Source organism: Echiichthys vipera (assembly GCF_963691815.1).
Source record: "Echiichthys vipera genome assembly, chromosome: 2".
Lineage (NCBI taxonomy): Eukaryota > Metazoa > Chordata > Actinopteri > Perciformes > Trachinidae > Echiichthys > Echiichthys vipera.
The window spans coordinates 14,360,297-14,379,382 of record NC_139827.1 but is presented as its reverse complement, the minus strand read 5'-3'; the positions used below and the strand labels follow the sequence as shown (position 1 = coordinate 14,379,382).

The following is a 19,086-nucleotide window of genomic DNA, read 5'->3' as shown; positions in this document are numbered from 1 at the left end:
ATTTTCTTGTGAAATGTGACAGGGAAAATATCATATTTTACATGTCTGAAGGTTGTGGAAAAGTTGAAAAAGCAGGATTGGTTTAGATCAGCCAAGTCTCACTACTAAAAAAACATATGGGCTTCAGTCCTGGATTCTGCCTGTTGCATTTGGGAATTACTGGCCGAGCTGCATCACTGGCATTAGGCTTATTCTCTCTCCCCGTCTCCCTCTTTTAAGTGCCAAATATGCAGTGCCACATGGGGAGGAACTGGAAGACTGTGCCCAATATCCTTCAGGAGTAAATCCTCATAATAATGTGGTGTAATGGCAGGTCGACAAGGCTCGGGGGGAGAAAGGACATAAATCATCAGTTCCTCTGTTCTGTGGATGAGGACGCAGTGTGAGGGAGGCAGGAACAGGGGAGAAGTGGAGTTGAAGTATATATGGGAAGAGGAAAAGGAGGAGAATAATGTCTTGACCTGTGCGCTCCAAGCAACCAGGTCATGAAGGAAATGTAATAGAATTGCATTGTGTGTGTGTGTGTGTGTGTGTGTGTGTGTGTGTGTGTGTGTGTGTGTGTGTGTGTGTGTGTGTGTGAGTGTGAGTGTGAGTGTGAGTGTGAGTGTGAGTGTGAGTGTGAGAGTGAGTGAGTGTGTGTGTGTGTGTGTGTGATACCTACCAGTATTATCAGGCATAGAGGCTTGGTCAGAGTTCCTCTCCTTCTTAAAGTTAATGTTACCAAACTGAAGCACAGAGGACACCACCTTCAACATTGCTACAGATAGAAAGAGGAAAAAACAAAACAATATTAATGTAAGACGTCATTTCAACATTACATGAACGTGTGAAAGCAAAAACAGGTTGGTCATGTAACCCCACCCACCATATAAAACCATCCTGGACTGTTAACTTGTGAGATGTACTGTAGTTACTAGCAGAGTACAGGAGGAGGAACATATTTTTGTTTACATTTCAAGAAGAAGGTGTTTGTAGTCATAGAGTAGTAATAAATTAATTATTCTCCGGTCACACAGTTCAATATGTTGTTTTACTAATTCCCAAATTTGAACGCTTTGATCAAATCCCTCTCAAAACGACACACTGTCCACGTATTCGGATCATTCTGCGAGATGTCATTACAGAAGCCAAACACTTTAATTTCTAAAACCATTAAAACAGAGGGACCTTGATAAGTAATATTTTTCTAAATAATCTAAAACTGAAGTAAAAGCAACTTTACTGAAAAAACTTGTTTTATGCTGGTGTTATGTTCAACATACCCAGAATCTCCTCATGGCCGAAGCTCATGATGTGCATGGCATCCATGGTCTCCTGGAAGTTGTCTTTGTCCTGTTGACCTGGGATTGTGACGTTACCGTTAGACAGGAAACGGTAGTTGTTGAATCCTTCCAAAAGCAGGTCGGCTGTGGAGAGAAATGTGGTTAAAACATTTAGATAAATGGTTATGGCAGGATTTTCTTTTTCACAAGTAAGGACTTGTGGACTTACTGATTGATGACTGACTTTTCGTGGAATATAATGTGAACTATGTAATGTTATAATGTTTTACTATTGTCTAACACATAACTTATCTTTTACAAGGTTAAACTGCCAACATCAGCTATGCTCTAGACTTTAGCCTAACAAACAAAGAAACAGACAAAGAAAATAAGAAGTACTTTGATAGTATAAAAGCTCAGTCTACTTACATTTGAGGTGCTCTCCTGCTCCTGCTAGAAGCTGGTAGAAAATGTGGAAGGTGCGCTCATCTTTGGCTTGACGAATAGCTCTGGATTTTTCCAGTAAGTCTGACACAGAATTGTCAAAGAAAAAAACAATTTGGTGGGACAGTATGATGTAGAATCAAAAGTTAAAGACTGATAAAAGGCAGAATGTTATTCAGTTCTAGTCAATTATTTCAAAACAGGATACAGGTTTCAATATTGGCTCCAACGATGTATCCTATGACATCAAAGTTGATCCGGATGAATTTCCCCTGCAGAGGTGAACACAAGATAAATGCTCAGGAAGTCCACAAGAAATATAGAAATCGATCGCCAACATAATGACAACATAGTAACACGCTGAGGCTTTGTGATGAGGAGCATCTGATCGGTTTGATAAAAGAATCCTTTACCTCCATAAACATGTACACTAATACAAATAGTCTTTTCTACAGAAAACATATTTTGACACACTGGACTCACATCAGCACCAGTAAATCTTACTGAAAGTTTGGATACAGGGCCGGAGCCATACAGAACACGACTGGTCTGTTTCTGATCTGAAGTGAAAATTATGTGGCAATCTTTACCAATTAAGTTGTCCAGGACTCATGCAGAGAACATTGTACTAGGTTAATTTTATGAGGCAACATAGTAAGTTGGTAATTAGAGAATAATGCCCCTTGAATTTAACAGACTAGTTCAGCACAGTAATGCTTAAGCCAAAACTCTTGTACATCATTATTAAAAAGTCTGCTGAATGGAACTGCCTCCTGTCTGAAAGGACCCGGTAAATCAAAGGCATCATTAACGACTAGCAGGCGCCTGTGTCCAGCTATAGGACCTCTGTAATTGCAGGAAAAGTAGGATCATCAAATTACTTTCAATCCGTTTTACCTCTGCTTATTCTCAAAAAAGTACTTTTTAGACGTTACAAAGACGTCATCTAAATCTGATTCGGTTGCCAAATTAACACCGGCCCAGATGATGCTGTACTGGTGGAGGCTGCAAAGTAAAGGAGTAGACCGTCCACATGAATATCATTTTTATGTACTTACAAAACGTGACGAGTTGTCATTCTTCACCGTCTTAGCATTTCCAAAAGACTCAAGGATGGGGTTGGCTTGTAAAAGCTGACGTTCCAATTCACCCTGAAAAAAACAGGAGGACGTTAGAGTAGTCCTTTGTCACCACAAGACCAACAAACAAACATGAATATAAAAAAGAACATGCAGACAAAGACAGGAGGCTGTCTTTATACAGACAGACATACATAAACTCTGTGTAACTAAACTGAACAAACAAAACCAGAAAAGATGATAACAGCAAATGTGCCAGTCATACTCCTTTTAACCTTTATTGCAGCAAGTTTACATTAAAAACTAGGCGTGTATATAATATCGAAGTGTATGGTAGTAACATATTGTAACAACTTTGTGTTTTTTGTATAGTGGTGGTAAAGAACAAGGTGCAGCGTCGCTTATTTTCCTCCAGTTGTCCATGATGTCTAAGGAGCTAAATGATACCGTTTGGATCCAAATGCTTTTTTCTGGGTGTTAAAAGTTTTGCTGATCCAAAAGTGAAAGTTACGTTTCTGAGCGGCTTTTACTAACAGAAAATTTTATCCAAAGTAAGACCAGTCAGAAATAATGTGACCACACTCCAATTCCAAACCCGTGGAAAAAAGATAACATCTTTATCTGATAGAAAATTTAAATGCCAAAAAAAGCCCTACTCCAGGTAGTAAAAGTGTAATCTCGCAACTCATCGGCGATGTCGAGCAAAAATGCCAAACTTTCTGTTTTTAAGCTTAGAAAATGCAATGTTTTGCTGTTTCCCTTTGTTTCTTGACATTGTAAATTAAATATACTTAAGTTCAAGTAAAACAGCAATTTAAAAACTTGTTTTCTGAAGAAATCTAAAAACTTAGTTCTTGGCTGTGGACTTGAGGCTTTAAGACTTTTTGTATTTTCTCAAACACATAAAACTAATCCTTTATCCATTGTGATCATAACACCCTTCACAGACTTGGTTAATTCAGTTTGCAGGAGCTTTATGTTTTAAAGTTTTAAGAAAAACAATGCTGAACTGAGCCCTGTTCTGGCTGACTAAGAACTAATGATCCACGCTGTGCTTGATAGTGATTGAGAGAACATTTCTGGGAAATCATTTTGAGAAAAGCCAGACAGCCACTCTATCATGTCTAGAAGAATCCCTCCACAACAGAAACACTTTGGCTTGTTTTTTCATCAGACTGGACACTTTAAGAGGCCGAATAAATAAATAAGTAACTTATGCAGATGTTTGAACAGGTGGTGCGCTGTGTTTTCTTCTAAGCCAAATTGTGGGCTTTGTCACGACCAGAGAATCCAAAATGGCCGAGAGGAAAACAATTTCTTCTTCAATATTACTTTTCTTGTGGCTAGGTGGAATATTTTCCAAATACGTCAAAAATAGCTGAACGCACTGAAGGTTGAAGGAGGCAATTTTCCACAAAAGGGAACTCTGTGGGAAGAGGAATCAGCATTGCACTCAGGATGTGAGACATGTAATATGATCTTTGGCCCAAGAGCATGATGGGCTGCTTTTAATTGAGTTTTGGAGCAGCGGCAATGAAGCAGGGCTGAACTGGATAAACTTGGCTCTTTTCCAGCGATCAGTGCGGAGGCAGAGCCCACAGAGGGCAGAGGATTCAAACCAAATGCCTTTGTTTCTATATAAACATAGGCCTGTGGTCCAACTTGGTAGCTGAAATTGCTCATTGGCAGCCTCTACCCATCTGTGTGGTCTGCTGTACGCACATAAAAACAAAAAGCATATCACAAACACCGGTGGGGGTCCAATTTAGCAGCATTAGAAGTTGACCCACATTCCTGTTGCAAAGTGAGCATGTCAGACATTTGACAGCCAACAGAGCTGGCACCTCAACTTGAGCTGGCCAATTGTTGTGTAGCTGTGATAAAATTTAAGCCACTTGAGGCGCCTCAAAACTTCTGAGACAAATTATCAGTCCCTACACATACAACCAGTTGTTTTCAAGCTGTAAAGAAAACCACCCCAAAAAAAACTTATCTCCTCCACAGTAACTTTTTTGCCTTTATAGAAAATCTTTACAGGTTATAGTTAAAAGTGTGCCTCTCATCAAAGTGCAGGGTGTTTGGCAGGTCATGAAGCAGTACTGTAGGAGAGATTGAGTAAAGTCAAAGAGGATCAGTCAAAACTGTCCCACTAAATCTCCTGAGGCCGAGGCCAGTTGTGGTTCTGAACTCTCTGCTCAACATCTGCTCCAGAGGTCACGAGGCCAGACAAATATTACAAGCCTCTCTTTTCACCAGCAAGGAAAGGGAGAACAGTCCTTGGGAAATGGTACAAAGTATTTCAATCTGGACAGGAACAAGCCAATGTGGAGATCTCATCTGGGCTGACAGAGCGTTCAGCCTTAATCTAACTTAATGTAAGAAAAGTCAAAAGAGGTTCTGCATATGCTGCTAAGTCAAGTGATTAAGATGAACCAGTGAACCACTTTAATTATACTTGGCATGAATGTCGGCTAAAAATAATATGGTCTAACTATTGTCGAGTTTCTTATATATTATAAAATGCGGTCTCCTGTAGATATAAAGATACACAACATCCTTCAAATGGGAAGATTATTGTGAAGTTAAAAGCATCCCAAAGGCTAGGTGAGCAGCGTAAATATGGGCCAGCAGTAGGGCTGAATGATTAATCATTTTTAATAGTGATTTGACAATTTGAGAGTTCAAATTACAGAATCAAACAACAAGCTGTAACAATGACCTCTTTTGAAAACATCAGGACCGAACTAGAAACCTTAGCGTTAACATGCCAACTAAATAAGAGACTGGAACATATTAAACAGCAGATGCAATGGTAATAGCCTGCTTCATTATGCAGACAAATAAATAACACGAGATCCAGCCGCTTTATGGTAACCCATTAGTTTATAAAATGAAGATTAGAGCAATGATTGATTTCTTTGAGAGGGGGCGTCCTCACACTTTAAGTAATGCAAATGTTAAATGTCTAAGAGAAACAGATCCTATTAACTCAGTGAGGACAGGAAGTACAGATCATGCAATGCAGAAGTTAAGGCAAAAATCACAGCAGGTGGATTAAGGTGGATGAAAAAAACATCTACTGTCCAGTGTCAGGCAACTTTAGATTTAAGGTTATTTTTTAGGATAAAGAGGAGGTGGCAACAGAGCGGGTAAAGCACCCCTTTTATATTGCAAGTGAGGTGAGATAGGTGCGAAACTACATACTACTCACATAAAACAGGGGTCCACTCTGTAGGAACGGGGAGATTCAATTGTTATTAATGTCATGGATACAAATGAACCTGTAGTTCAAGCTAAACATGTTTAATGAGGCCCTAGTGTCTGAATCTTAGTACAACCTACTGCAGTCTATGGATGGAAATAGCAACAGGTGTTATTATAATACCTCAGTGGTCTGTAATCCTGGCCCTCACACACACACACCACTGCTGGTGTTCTAGGTTAACAGGCAGCTAATGGTTTGCACATCTCAGTCACAGGTGGCTACAAGAACTACATGTCATCCGGACCTACCTCAACCTAGAACAGTCTAAAGCACAAATAAGACATATGCTTTGCTATGAAGCAAGTACGAATAAGAATTCTAACTATTTTTGCACATCAGAAGTTTCTAAATTTCATACAGCACAAGATGACAGACACGGCTCAACGTGTGACTAACACAACAAATACAAACAGCTTGTATGTGAATAAGTTTAACCTGAGAGTGAATCACAATAACGGCAAGCACATTAAACAGTGTGGCACATAAACATATTAAGAGTGAGTCTGAATAATCATGCAATTTTTAAAATGTACTTACAACTGCATTTTGTGCCTGACAGAGAGAGACAATGTAAAAGCTAGACATTTTGTCCACTTATGGTTTCTTTTAACTTATTTACACCATTTGATGAGCCCTTAGTAGGCTCATTTCTAACAGACATTGTTTGAGCCCATTTTAGACAAAATAGGTTTGTTTGAGAGGTAAAATGTTAGCGTAGCATGCACATGAACATGGTGTAAAAGAAATATAAAGACTTGCCTGTTGTTTCACTGGTTTGGGGGATTCTGGCTGTTTGTTACAGATAAACAAATGCAAATCGTTAGTTTGTGTACACACATCCAGTGCACAAAGCCATGTTGCCTTCTACACATATTTGTATCTTTACTTAAACCAAAACAATCCCACCTCGGCCAAACTGCTCATTAGTCATTTCTAATGACCGTTACATTGTGACATTAGGTCATAACAATAAGGTAGTGATTCATTTTTTTATACAAACCCAACATTAATGTTAATATTTAAATATATTTTATGGGCTCATTGGGTTCAGTCTACAATACTCACAGGAATGTTGTGGTCTTTTCTTCCTTTGTGGGAGGAGGCAACATGTGCCAGGTACTGAATGACCTTTTTTGTGTTTTCCGTCTTTCCAGCTCCTGACTCACCTCTGTGGGACAAAAGAAGACAATGCTCACAAAAACAGACATCCTCAGAAGAGTGTGTGTGTGTGTGAAACACTAAACTGTTCAGAAGGAACTCTTGATAACTAAATCTTAAGGGTTCATAAGAAACTGGATCAATAAAGTTAAAAGAAATTGTCCTCCATTAGCTTTACAGACTCGCAGGTGCTTGTGAGCGAGGACAGAACACAAGCCCTTTCCCTTTTTCCAAGACAAAGAAATGCACATATATAATCTGCAAACCGAACTAAATGATGGTGCATAACTGATCATGTGTGTCTTTCTCTGCTTTATTCTTGTGTGTGTCAGTCAAGTTGAGGCCTGTGGTTGCTGGCGTGTGGATGTGCAGCTCGATTTTCTCTGCTCTGTAATACAGAGACCGTGGCATAGAAAAACTGGGAAGAAATCTTCAAACCATGCAAAAACTTGGGGGGAGCAGTTTAGACTCTGAGCATACTTGAGGTTTTACAGAAAGTGCAAATTTGCAATCACCAAGTATGCACAAAATATTGTTTTGCTTTCAGATTAAGTGTGATGTGGCTGGGAGTAAAGACTGGGAGAGTGGTGTGTAACAGTTAGTTTTGTTGGCTACTGTAAAGTGAAGGGGGATTATGTCAATGTCTCTGTTGTGGCCCCTGGACTGCTGGGTTTTAGATTCCTCAGCTCCCCTAACTCAGAAGACAGGCCATAAAAACAGGTGGTGCTGACTTAATCATTAATTCATTTTTCATACTATTTGAAACCAGTTTGTGTATTCTAGTGCCAAAGCCCTTGACAATGCGTATAATTTCTATTTTAATGTGTGTGCAAGCAATTATTATTATTATTATTATTATTATTATTAAGAAAATATTTGTCTTTTGTTCAACACAGCAACACAACAGCAATACAATTCAATAAAAAACAATACTATAATCCTGTAATAAATGCTAATTATTTAACCTTTAACTATATTTTTACTGTTCTAGAGTATGTTAGGGCTGTTACTCTTAATTAAAACCACCATTAAACTAGAAATACTGTTGGTTTTATGCCTCTGAAAACTTTGAAGGAGTTTAATAAAAGGTTATTATTTTTATTTTTTAGATTTTTTGGCAAAACGTTAATACATACATCTTCAACTGGCAGCACAGTAGATCTTTGTAACAACCACTGTTATTGGCGTAGAAGCATAAAAATGGGAAAAAAATAATATTTCTGTCTGTAATGATCTGTTTAAATAAATGACGACTCAAAAGGTCCACTCACTAGCTTTTTGGTACTTTAACGGTATCCAACGTCAACCGTAAATAAAAGTAACAATGTCAGTTCTGCATCTCTGTTTAGGATACCTGGGTTAAGTGTTAATAAATGCTCTAATTTGTTCAAACTAGATTGTTTCTTAAAGTGACTGCCCTACAATATGTTTCCAGCTTTGTATGACATGGTGAACTATTTTGGAAGGTGTAAAATAAAAGCTTTTCTTTTTTCGACCCCCTACATATGTATAGAAGTGACATACTATATCAAATCAACACCTCACTAGCCAGTAAAAGGCCTTATGCATGGTTTATGTCTTGAGACCCTCTCGGGCATTTTCTTTGGTGACATTCCTGTCATCTGAAGACACTTGTCACTGAAAAGAGGGCAGAGGGCTGTGCAGCAGAAATGTCAGGCATATCTCAGACACACATTTCTCTCAAGTAGTGAGAGTCTGGTCAGTGTCACTGAGAAACACGATTTACAATGACAAAGACGTCTCCGGGGCAGCTGGTTCACATACACTGCTCCTGAACAGCCAATGCATTACTGTCAATGCAATTTAATTCTGACAAAACATGCTACAGGGAAATATATACAATATATATATATATATATATATATATATATATATATATATATATATATATATATATATATATATATATATATATGCACACCATGTGATGTTACTTCTGAGAATATACAGGAGAAAAGAAATAAATCCACCATCAACTTAATCAATCTTATCTCAGCAGTATCAGAAGCAGAGGCAAATATAGGCCATGATTACAGAAAATTGCTTTATCAACAGTAACTTCAATATAGCACAAGAAATGTTAGTATAAAACTGAAAAAATAAAATATAATTCATGCAGTGGTGGACTGAGCCTGTGTACTCACGTGCAAAGAATGGATTGGTCCTCTCGATCTGTGGGGGGAGAAAGAAAAAGTCAAACCTCAGCAGTCTGTCTTTGATTCAGTCCACTGTGCTTTCACAAGGTTTGATCGACAACCTCATCACCAAAACAAAATCCACCAAAACTCAAGTCTTATCAGCAGATTGTGGATTTGAAAGTCAAGTCAAGCTTAGCGTGTGTATGTGAGCTTGCCATTAAATGTTTTGAATATCATGTTTTTCCACAGTCCCAGCCTGACACTTTGTTTTCACTATTTAGTAGGCTCAGGCTTCACATCATTTGACCACAGGTATTTCCTGGAATGCAATGTGAGTAATGCAGAGGCAGCAGTTTGAAGTCAAGTCACTGCACGGGAGAGATACGGCAACTGTAATGTCAGATACATATTGGTTTATTGAAGGTGCTGACTCAGAGTGTATTTTGAGACTTACAGCAGTAATAGGTGATTTTACACACTCAACTACAGATTGCTACAGATTTTTTTTTACAAACTGCTCTGAAGGAAGCATCTATTAACTCAGAATTGGAGTATATAGTAGCAATCACATATGATTCATTCAGGTGTCATACAGCTTTATTGAACAAGTGAAAATGTGCACACAGACAGATGCCATTATTTGGGACTCTAAAAACCTCATGATGATACATCGAACAATGGTATATTTATTTTATCATGAACACATAAAAAAGAACAACAACCCTTAGATTGGCATTTTAAAGGAATTGTGACCAAGATATAAACAGAACATGTTACAGTTGAAAAATCCACTTGTCAGTTCTCTATTGTGAACAAACTACTGTATGTAATGATCATGATGAACTCAAGCCTACTTTTGCATTTCTTGTAATGCAGTAAAGACTCTCACACTGAGCTGAAATGGAAACATTGTGCTGCAACATGTATCCTTAAGTTTAATTAAAGGCATTATTTTTTTTAAGGTTTCTGTTATTCTACGGAACGAATATCGAACGAATATCGAACGAATATCGAACGAATATCCGAATTTCAAAATCGAAAACCAAATACATACCCAATAAACTAAATATAGAATAGTCTGATATTCAGCTCCAGTCCTATTTATCGAAAAAAAAATCTTGGTTGTTTAAAACCAAAACTGATTAGTCTACAAAACAACTACAAGAGTGCTTTTCTATTAATACTCTTAATTCCATCCCTCTTTGCATTTTAAGTCTTGTAACTCAAGTATGGCTGTTGAATCTGAATCAAGGTAATATACATCATTCACTTCAATGACCATTGGTGAAAGGCGGGGCCTATATGAATCGACTCTGCATCCAGCCCCATATACTCAATTGAGATTGATATAATAGCAATGATGTCATGGGAAAACAGTACTTTGTTTTCCCGTCAATGCCCCCCACAGGGATAGGGCCTCCTGTCAAGTCACAGGGCTGAGCAGCAAGAAGTCCAAAGATTAGATAAAAGTCATCAGACTCTCTTCACTCTTTTGGCTTCATGTTGCACTATTCCCTGACACTGCAACCTGTGTAAGATTCCTTCAGTAAGAACAGAAGCTTTTTTATGATCAAGTTGTTAGTGAGATCAAGATTATTCATAAAGATTATCTATTCATCTTTGATAGAGTTGTATTGCACTTGAACATTTTAAAGTGACTGCTTTCAATGTCACATTACGTATGTTTAAATATGTGAATGAAATGTTGATTTTCAAGTGTTATTTACTAAAGTCAAATTGCAGGTACATTATACTTACGGATTAGCTCAATAACTTAAAATGTAATTGGGGAGCAGGAAACGGTTCATTACAGTGGGCTCAAAACAAACACCTGAGATTGGTCTGACAGTTAAAGATTAATTGGGCATCCATCTCATTTCATTCTAGCTAACACAGTTTCCTGTATTTGATGAGTAAGTGCCTGTTCATCAAGGGGTACTATCTCAGTGGCCATTTAATACTGTAACTGTATTGCAAAGTCAACATGTTTGTTAATTGAAGAAGTTACCGTCGATTGGTGATTTGCAAGCCGGTGCATTAGTAAATTGACTTGGGAGAGGTGAGCCATCACTAACTCAGGGAAAGACACATTTTTTTCTGACCTTAAGTATTGCTGTGTGACTGAACGAGCCAATTCTAGGTTTCTAAAGATGCCTTTTCAGGTTACTACAATAATTTAGTAGCTAAGTAGCTTTGCGAATAAAAAAAAAAAGATGCTTGCGAACTGTGAAATGTATTGTGTTGATAATCTCACATAAGGTGTGTTCACACAGAAGCTACCATGAATTTGCTACAGTTTTGTTTTGTTTTAAATTGTAGTCTTTTTGCCTTTAGTAGCTGAGTTGTAAAATAGCAATACAAAAGCCACTTTGGGTGCCCCCAGATGACTTGGGAACACAGACATGTGCATTGCCAGCAGCGTCTTCAGAGCAGTAACAGATAGTTCAGTTAAGCCCAGCAGAGAAAATTAACCCCTTTTAACTTCTCCTTGCTCACCTGATCACACTTCTTCAACTATACAGCCACTGTATTTCCCATTAACATGCATACTTTTGTGTATTTTCCAGTTTGTGTTTGTAACTTACTGTAGTGTCACAAGATTTGCTAGCTTTAATAGTGACTGAACGGCAGTTTAAGTTAGAATAACATATTTGGTTCTCTGAATAATGTGTTGACATTCCTTGTAAATAGAGAGCCATTTCGCCAGATTGAATCAGAAGATTTTAAATTAATTTGAATAAGTTTAAATTAACCTTAACCTTGAAGTATAAATAATTACATAATTGTTTAATAGAGTTTGAAGCTGATAGTTAAAAACCTAGTGTAGCTACATTTTGCATTCAAATAAATGAAATCAGTTTGCTTGTAAATTTCTCCTAATATCCCATGGGAACAAAGTTAGCGTCAAGCCCTATAACATGTGATGAAGGGTCATGCATAAACATTGCCTAATTCTAATGGGGTCACAGGCAAAAAAAAAGTTAGGAACCACTGCACTAAGACATGCTGTGAATATAATTTAACTCATTTTGTACATGTTGAGTCCCAGGCTGGACCGTTCTGCCAGAGGTGAAGGTTTCCTGGACTGTAGTGCTGACTGTGCTCCTTTGGGGTAAAAATGATGGAACGTTCTCTGACTAAGGACACAGCTGAAGGACTCATCAGGGACAACCTGGGTTTCCTGGCTCTGACCAGGAACTTCCTGCAGTTAAGTACTATAACAAGGGAAACTGACCTCACACACATGCAAGCAAGCACACATATATACGCTAAAGTTACTCAGATCCTTCAGGATCTCTCAAGCTATGATGTCAACTGCTGCTTCGTGTATAGCAGGACACATGCAAAAACAATCCATCACTAACCCCCACCTCTTCCTCATCTCTCTTTACATTCACATCCCTATCTGAATCAGACACAAACAGAGCACAGCTGAGAAAGCTAGTGTCTCCATTATCAGACTGGCTGCAGACACAGTGGAAAGATGTGATCCAGTCATTGTGAGACCTCACACTTCCATTCACCAGTTTGCCAGCACTACTGAAAGCTTAACAACCTCTCCAGACTGTAAAGCGCTGATTAGTGGCAGAGGACTGTCTGTGCGAATGAAAACTACCCAAACAGGGGCAGTTATTTCCGTAACATTACTGGATGGTCATAAGGACCGTTTTGTGGGTTCCGCATGATTGGTAATGCTCTTGCCAGCTTCACATGACTCCATTACGTTGAAAGTCAGTGAAGATCCCCCCCCAGGATATAGATCATTTTAAGTTAAAGTGAAAGCTGAGAAGTTTGAAACACATCATTTAAAATTTTGAAAACAGACCTTTTAATGGAAAAAACATTGACATTTAGACATGTCACAGGCTAGAAAGGCACAGATAGAAAAGATTGACGTCAATGGTCTTACAAACTGGCGACAGTGTAAAATTTGAAGATGTCTTGCGGCTTTGACATAAACACAGCAGCTCTGCATGTGGTGTTTCTCCCAGTTAGGGGGGGGGGGGGGGGGGGGGGCTGATCTCAGCTCATGACAGTGAGCTCATTGTGAGGCTGTGGCATGCTGGGCCTAGGCCAGTGTCTGCCACTGATGGCTAATGTCTGTATTTGAAGTGCAAACACATGCCTCAGGATTAAAGTGTCACACACCCCAAGAAGCCCACCGTGACATATGTAGTAGAAAACGACTGAATGTTCTGATAATGAAGACAAAAAGATGAGCACTCTGATGCTGTCTCATTAACAGGAGGAAGTACAGCTTTGTCCCTGTCTGTGAAGAAAAAGGGAGCTATAATGATATTTGCTTAGTTACTGACAGTATATTAAGCCATTAAGAGAGTCATCAACTGGCAGTTGTAAAAGTTGTGTGTGAGATGGTCACTAATGTTGGCCTTATCACTGTTTCCATAGTGTTGCATTGCCAATCCTGTCTCCACAGCGCTAGGTCAGCGCCATCAACACAATAAGAAATGTGTCCATGACAGAGTTTGCAGCTTTTGTGTCCAGCTCTGCTTTTCATGACAATGTGTGAAACCCAAAATGTTTCCACACTTTGCTGTCTGTGTAGTGTTACCATACTTTGGACTTAAAATGTGAGGGGGCAGCTTGCATCCCCACGGATTACAGATGGTCCGCTATTTACTGTTTTCCAACTTCTGCTTGTTTTGATAGAAACGGTCGTTTTGTGACATCATGTTACTCATAGACCAAACCCATAAAAGCCGTAACTTTCTCCTGCCTCCACATAACTTCAATAAAGCAACTGAAACGATTCAGGCATTAAAGAATCAATTTTAAATATAGTTCATAAAAAATTGCGAACTTAAGTAAATCTATTTTTTTTCCACCCCTAGTGTCTACTCAACTCTAAAATGAAAATACAATACACGGCTGTCCATGGGTTATTTAGTTCTTTATCCTGCAAATATCTACAATGACCATTACATAGCTGAATTACTGTATAATGTTATTATTAATGGAAGCTCTGCAGCCATAACAGATCATTCCTTAAAGGCTCTGCACACCCACACTGGTGTTTTCAATTACTCTGCTTGATAAGACCTTGTCAGCTTGAAACTGGATGGTGCTATGCTGTGAATTGGGTGAAGTCACAAAAACATATGGGCCGATGAGAATTCTTCGAACAGTCGCCCACCGCAACTAAACACTAGACACTAAACCATAGATGGAAGTGCACTGGATACAGCGTTTGAAGTAGAGTCTCGCTCATTCTTATGAAAGCTGCTTAAACTAATATACATTTTTTGTGTTAATGTAATGACTATTTGAAAATTTAAAAATCATTGCCCATCTCTACACCAAATTTTTTTGTCGAATTTCTCTAACCTTTATGCAGTCTCCCCAAAAAATCCACTGAAAACTCACAGCTTTTAAATATGTTAAAGACTTTTAGGACAATTGGAAATACACTGTTCTACAAAGTGCACTGTTCTTCAATGTTACATCCTTCATGCAGATACTATAACCACTGTCATGATTTTTCAATGGCTTTTATTTTTAACGATTATCTAAAAATCAAGGCTGCAAATCTAGCCATACATCCAGCTATGATGCAAAATAGCATAATGACTATGCATGGACTACCATACATAATTGATTTTCCAACTAACATGAAGTAGTCCGTTAAGTATCCCATGTGGCAATTATTTGGGATTTGCTGAAGCACACTTGGATGGAGCGTGTTGCCATGAAACTAAACTATAACAACAACAGAAATCTTAAGCACTGCTGATTTTGAAGAATTCTGGGTGTCTGTAGTGTCCTGGCATGGAAAAGCTATCCCAGAACACAGAGGGGGTTTGTGATTGTTTATGAGTTTACCACAGCAGTTACACTTATGACAGGGCGCCAAAGGGACTTTTAGAGCCTATTAAAAGAAGGCTATGGTTGCGTTTGCAGTGGCATGAAGCAATACTTGTCTCTCATCTTACTGCTCCTTCCAAATATAAGAAAACCATGTGTGATTTTGTCCAAAGCCAGTGGACAATCCCTTGACACAGAGGTATCTACTGTATCAGTACGGTTTTAAAAGTCAAAGCAGTCAATCATGTTAAATCATCCATTTTAGGGCTATAATGGCAAATGCCTCTGGTGTGGGCAGAACTGGAACTGATGCTACAGCCAAGGACTTACAGATGGAAATAATATGTGGAGCATTTCTGAGAAGGAAAGTCTGTAATGAAATCTGATCTGGAGATTAACTGTGTTTGAGAAACACTGGCAGGATTTAGATTTTTATTCAAGGTATTAATGCAAACTGAAGCTAAGAAACTAGTAGATCCACATCAGAACATATCGAAGATGGGTAAAAGGACAACAGCAAATAAAAGTGTAATCAGCTGAACCAGCAATCACAACAAGGAATTTCTATTCACGTCACAAGCTTTATGCTCAACAGTTGTGTTCAGTCTCACAAACAGCATGGCCGTACTTAGTTGACAAAATAATTCATGGCTCAGAGATGTGTGTACCACCATGATTGTTCCTTTTGAGGTCAAAGAGATGTTTCAGGACATTTTTTCACTATTTTGGAATATATTATTATTACTTCCAGTTACAATTTGTGAATGATTCAGTTGAAAGTAATTTAAAAAAAAAAAAGTGTCCCTATGTGGCGGGGATGGGCACAAATAATGTTTTCCAAGATCGAGTGATCACATGAATTACTCGAGGGGGTAATAATTCCTCATGGTGGAAATTGATTTTAAGATTGCACCGTGTCCTACCAGCAAGTAACATGAGTGAGCGTCAGCGTCAAAATCAGTTTGATGGCATTGTTTTCTATTGGAATATCCTAACTGGTCGTGCGTGACACAGCTCAGCACGCCGTTCAGAGCTGAACTTTTGTCCGACGCCCCGTTTCTATTTAAGAAAGAAGAAAGAAAGAATGACAGAATGCCTTTATTCATCCCGCAAGGGGAAATTCAATTTTTTTGACTCTGTTATTATATTATTCACGTTACACACACACAGGCATGAAATACACACGCGCACAAACAGGACCTATATACATGCAATTAATGGAGAGATGTCAGAGCGAGGGGGCTGCCAAATCGGCACCCCGAGCAATTGGGGGTTCGGTGCCTTGCTCAACAGCACATCAGCAGTACCCAGGCGATGAACTGGTACCTCTCCAGCCACCAGTCCACACTCCATTCATGGTCCACACAGGGACTCGAACCGGCGACCCTACGGTTCCCAGCCGGAGTCAAGTTATCTATAAAGTACCTCCTCATTTTGCGACAAAAACCTAAATAAATGTGTTGTTGAAACTAAACCGGGTCAGATGAGGTAAAACCAGAGGAGTCTTGGAGGAAATGAGCGTGCGGCTCAGCAGAGCATTGGGGAGACTTGTGGAAAGTGACAACAACATTGGCTCCTTAATAAACACAGTTGGGAGTCAACTGGTGCACAGGAAATGTAGCTATGTTTTAGAAGCATATGTTACAGCTTGTTTCCCCACATTCAGTGCATACTGAAGGGATTCAGTGTGGACAGAGAAACTCGATGTAACGTGATAGTCGGACATTCACTTGCTGTTAAATGTATGCGTAAAAAAAATGGCAGTTATGGTTCCAGCTGTGCTAGAACTATATAGGATACAACTGTGAGTTTTATTGGCATCTATTACAATCAGTTACTGGTTTTCACACACATCTGTTCCAGTTGTTTTCATGTGAAAAAAAAGAGAATTCTCTGGGAGAAAATAGTTTCAGTAATTTTAAACCTGTATCCATCCACAGCTCTTTACAGCATCTTTTTGAAATGTGGTAGACTGCTTTTTCAAAAGATTAGGAAAAAAATCCTGTGTTTAACATGCTCTGGTGTACCCAGCAGGAGAGTTGAGGTTGAAAGCATCAAGCCGATGTTCAAAAGGCCATCAAAGCCGTATCTGTTTGCTGTAGACCTCAGTGACGCCAGGTGTACGAGGCTTTGCTGAGAGTGTATGCTGTGCCATTATAAATATTCCCAGAGCTCTTTTTCTAAAACATTCCTGACTCCTGACTGATTCCTGAGTATTCACATCACTGAAAACTTCATGGAACATGCTTTGCATTCTTTAAATACTTATTTTTAATCTTATATCAATATCAATAATCCTGATGACATGTGAAATGACAAGTGCTTTGTTCATTGTTAAGACATTTGAAAACATTTAGTTCGAAAACTCATGGTCCTAATAATAGTTTGGAGTTGTAGACTTTAAAACGATAACACAGACACCCATGTTTGCTTCCTGATTGGTTCTTATCAATCACAACGTTTCCTTCAATTCAATTCAATTTTATTTTATTATATTTTTTTATATACAGTATTAATCCAGCAATCTTTTGCACATATTGTGCATCTTTCCTTGGGGGAGGATAAAAAAGCCAGGAGAGAAGATAGTATTCGACCAATTTGCGACAAATGCAGTGTCCAACTGAGTTATCAGTCTAACATCGTGTTTACTCCAGCATCTGCATGCCCAGTGCGAGTGAATGGTCACGTGATATGCATTTTCAGGTGTTTAAAAGTAAAACATTTTAGTGTGGACGTGGTCTAAGATGGATCTCGGTGGACTTGACCTAACACCCTGATTAGACACCAGGGAGAGTCTCGAGAAAGGGGGATCTTTTCTCTATTGCAACTGAAACAAAGACCCCCTGTTTCCAAACCCCACCTAGGGACACTTTCAGTACTGTTGATCTATGTCCACTCTTGAGAACCATTGCAGCTGCGGACATGACCCGTCAGCTTCAACACACGTTTTCATTCAAGCAAGCATCAGCATTTCCTTCCAACACATTTCCAGATATGATAAAATTAACTTCTTGTACGTCAGCGAGTGTGCCTTGGCTGAGCAGTGAGGTTAATTATGTAAAGTATCTGGACCACTAATCAATGACAGATGTGCAGTAAGTTCTAGAGGTCCGCCTACACACCCAGTCTTTGTTAGGTAACACCTCATTTAACTTCCCATCTGAGTACTGACTGGCTTCACAGCAATGCTGAGGTAATTAACATATCCCTGTGAGGTTTAGACACCCTTCAGCCCTAAATATGATTCGCCAATCTGTTCAGCTCCAAAGGTCATAAATTAGCGGCGACAAATTATTTCTCTCAAGTGTTCTTTCATGTTCAGATGGCAACTGACATTGCAAAGTCTAAACATGACGTGTGAAAGGTCTGATATTAATCACTAAAATGTAATCACACATTTAGAGATAACAGGAACAGGGTTGGGCAATATGGTGACCTATTATGTGATGCGAGACAACACAAAATTTCCCCAAAAATCTTTGCCAGACCATTCATACCCTTGTAGTTATCCTTTAATACATTTGGTCGTATATAAGAATAACGAGTCATGTTGGTTATTTTTACCAATTGATGAAAAAACTGAACTAAATTGATTAATGAATGAATTGTTCATCCTATTAAAAAAAAGTGTGATTAAAATGGTCATTATAATTTCAAGGGATCAGGGGGACAGGGAGTTTCTTCTCAATTTTTAAACAACTTTATTGCGAAATCTTTCACATCAGATTTTTTTCGAAAATTTTGAGTTAGTATGTGCTTGTTATTATCAATTAAGATGACATAATTGTGTGTCACGATATCTTGATATCTGATTTCATCACGGTGTGATTCTATTGAATAACGATAAATGATCATATCATATTGTCGCCCAACCATAATTGTAGGCAATGTTGTAA

General features: G+C 38.6%; 1 protein-coding gene across 1 annotated transcript in view; it reads right to left on the bottom strand.

Moving 5' to 3' along the window:
* The window catches only part of LOC310955890 (myosin-10), a 59,246-nt gene that overhangs the window by 28,473 nt on the left and 11,687 nt on the right, over positions 1 to 19,086 (bottom strand). Inside the window, exons 4-13 of the mRNA XM_083925970.1 lie at positions 9,374 to 9,401; positions 7,116 to 7,218; positions 6,810 to 6,839; positions 6,588 to 6,602; positions 5,997 to 6,014; positions 2,765 to 2,857; positions 1,915 to 1,978; positions 1,692 to 1,790; positions 1,263 to 1,406; positions 662 to 757 (exon numbers count right to left, since the gene is read on the bottom strand). Of these exons, the coding sequence (XP_083782096.1) occupies positions 662 to 757; positions 1,263 to 1,406; positions 1,692 to 1,790; positions 1,915 to 1,978; positions 2,765 to 2,857; positions 5,997 to 6,014; positions 6,588 to 6,602; positions 6,810 to 6,839; positions 7,116 to 7,218; positions 9,374 to 9,401 (690 nt within the window). The remainder of the gene's footprint in view (positions 1 to 661; positions 758 to 1,262; positions 1,407 to 1,691; positions 1,791 to 1,914; positions 1,979 to 2,764; positions 2,858 to 5,996; positions 6,015 to 6,587; positions 6,603 to 6,809; positions 6,840 to 7,115; positions 7,219 to 9,373; positions 9,402 to 19,086) is intronic.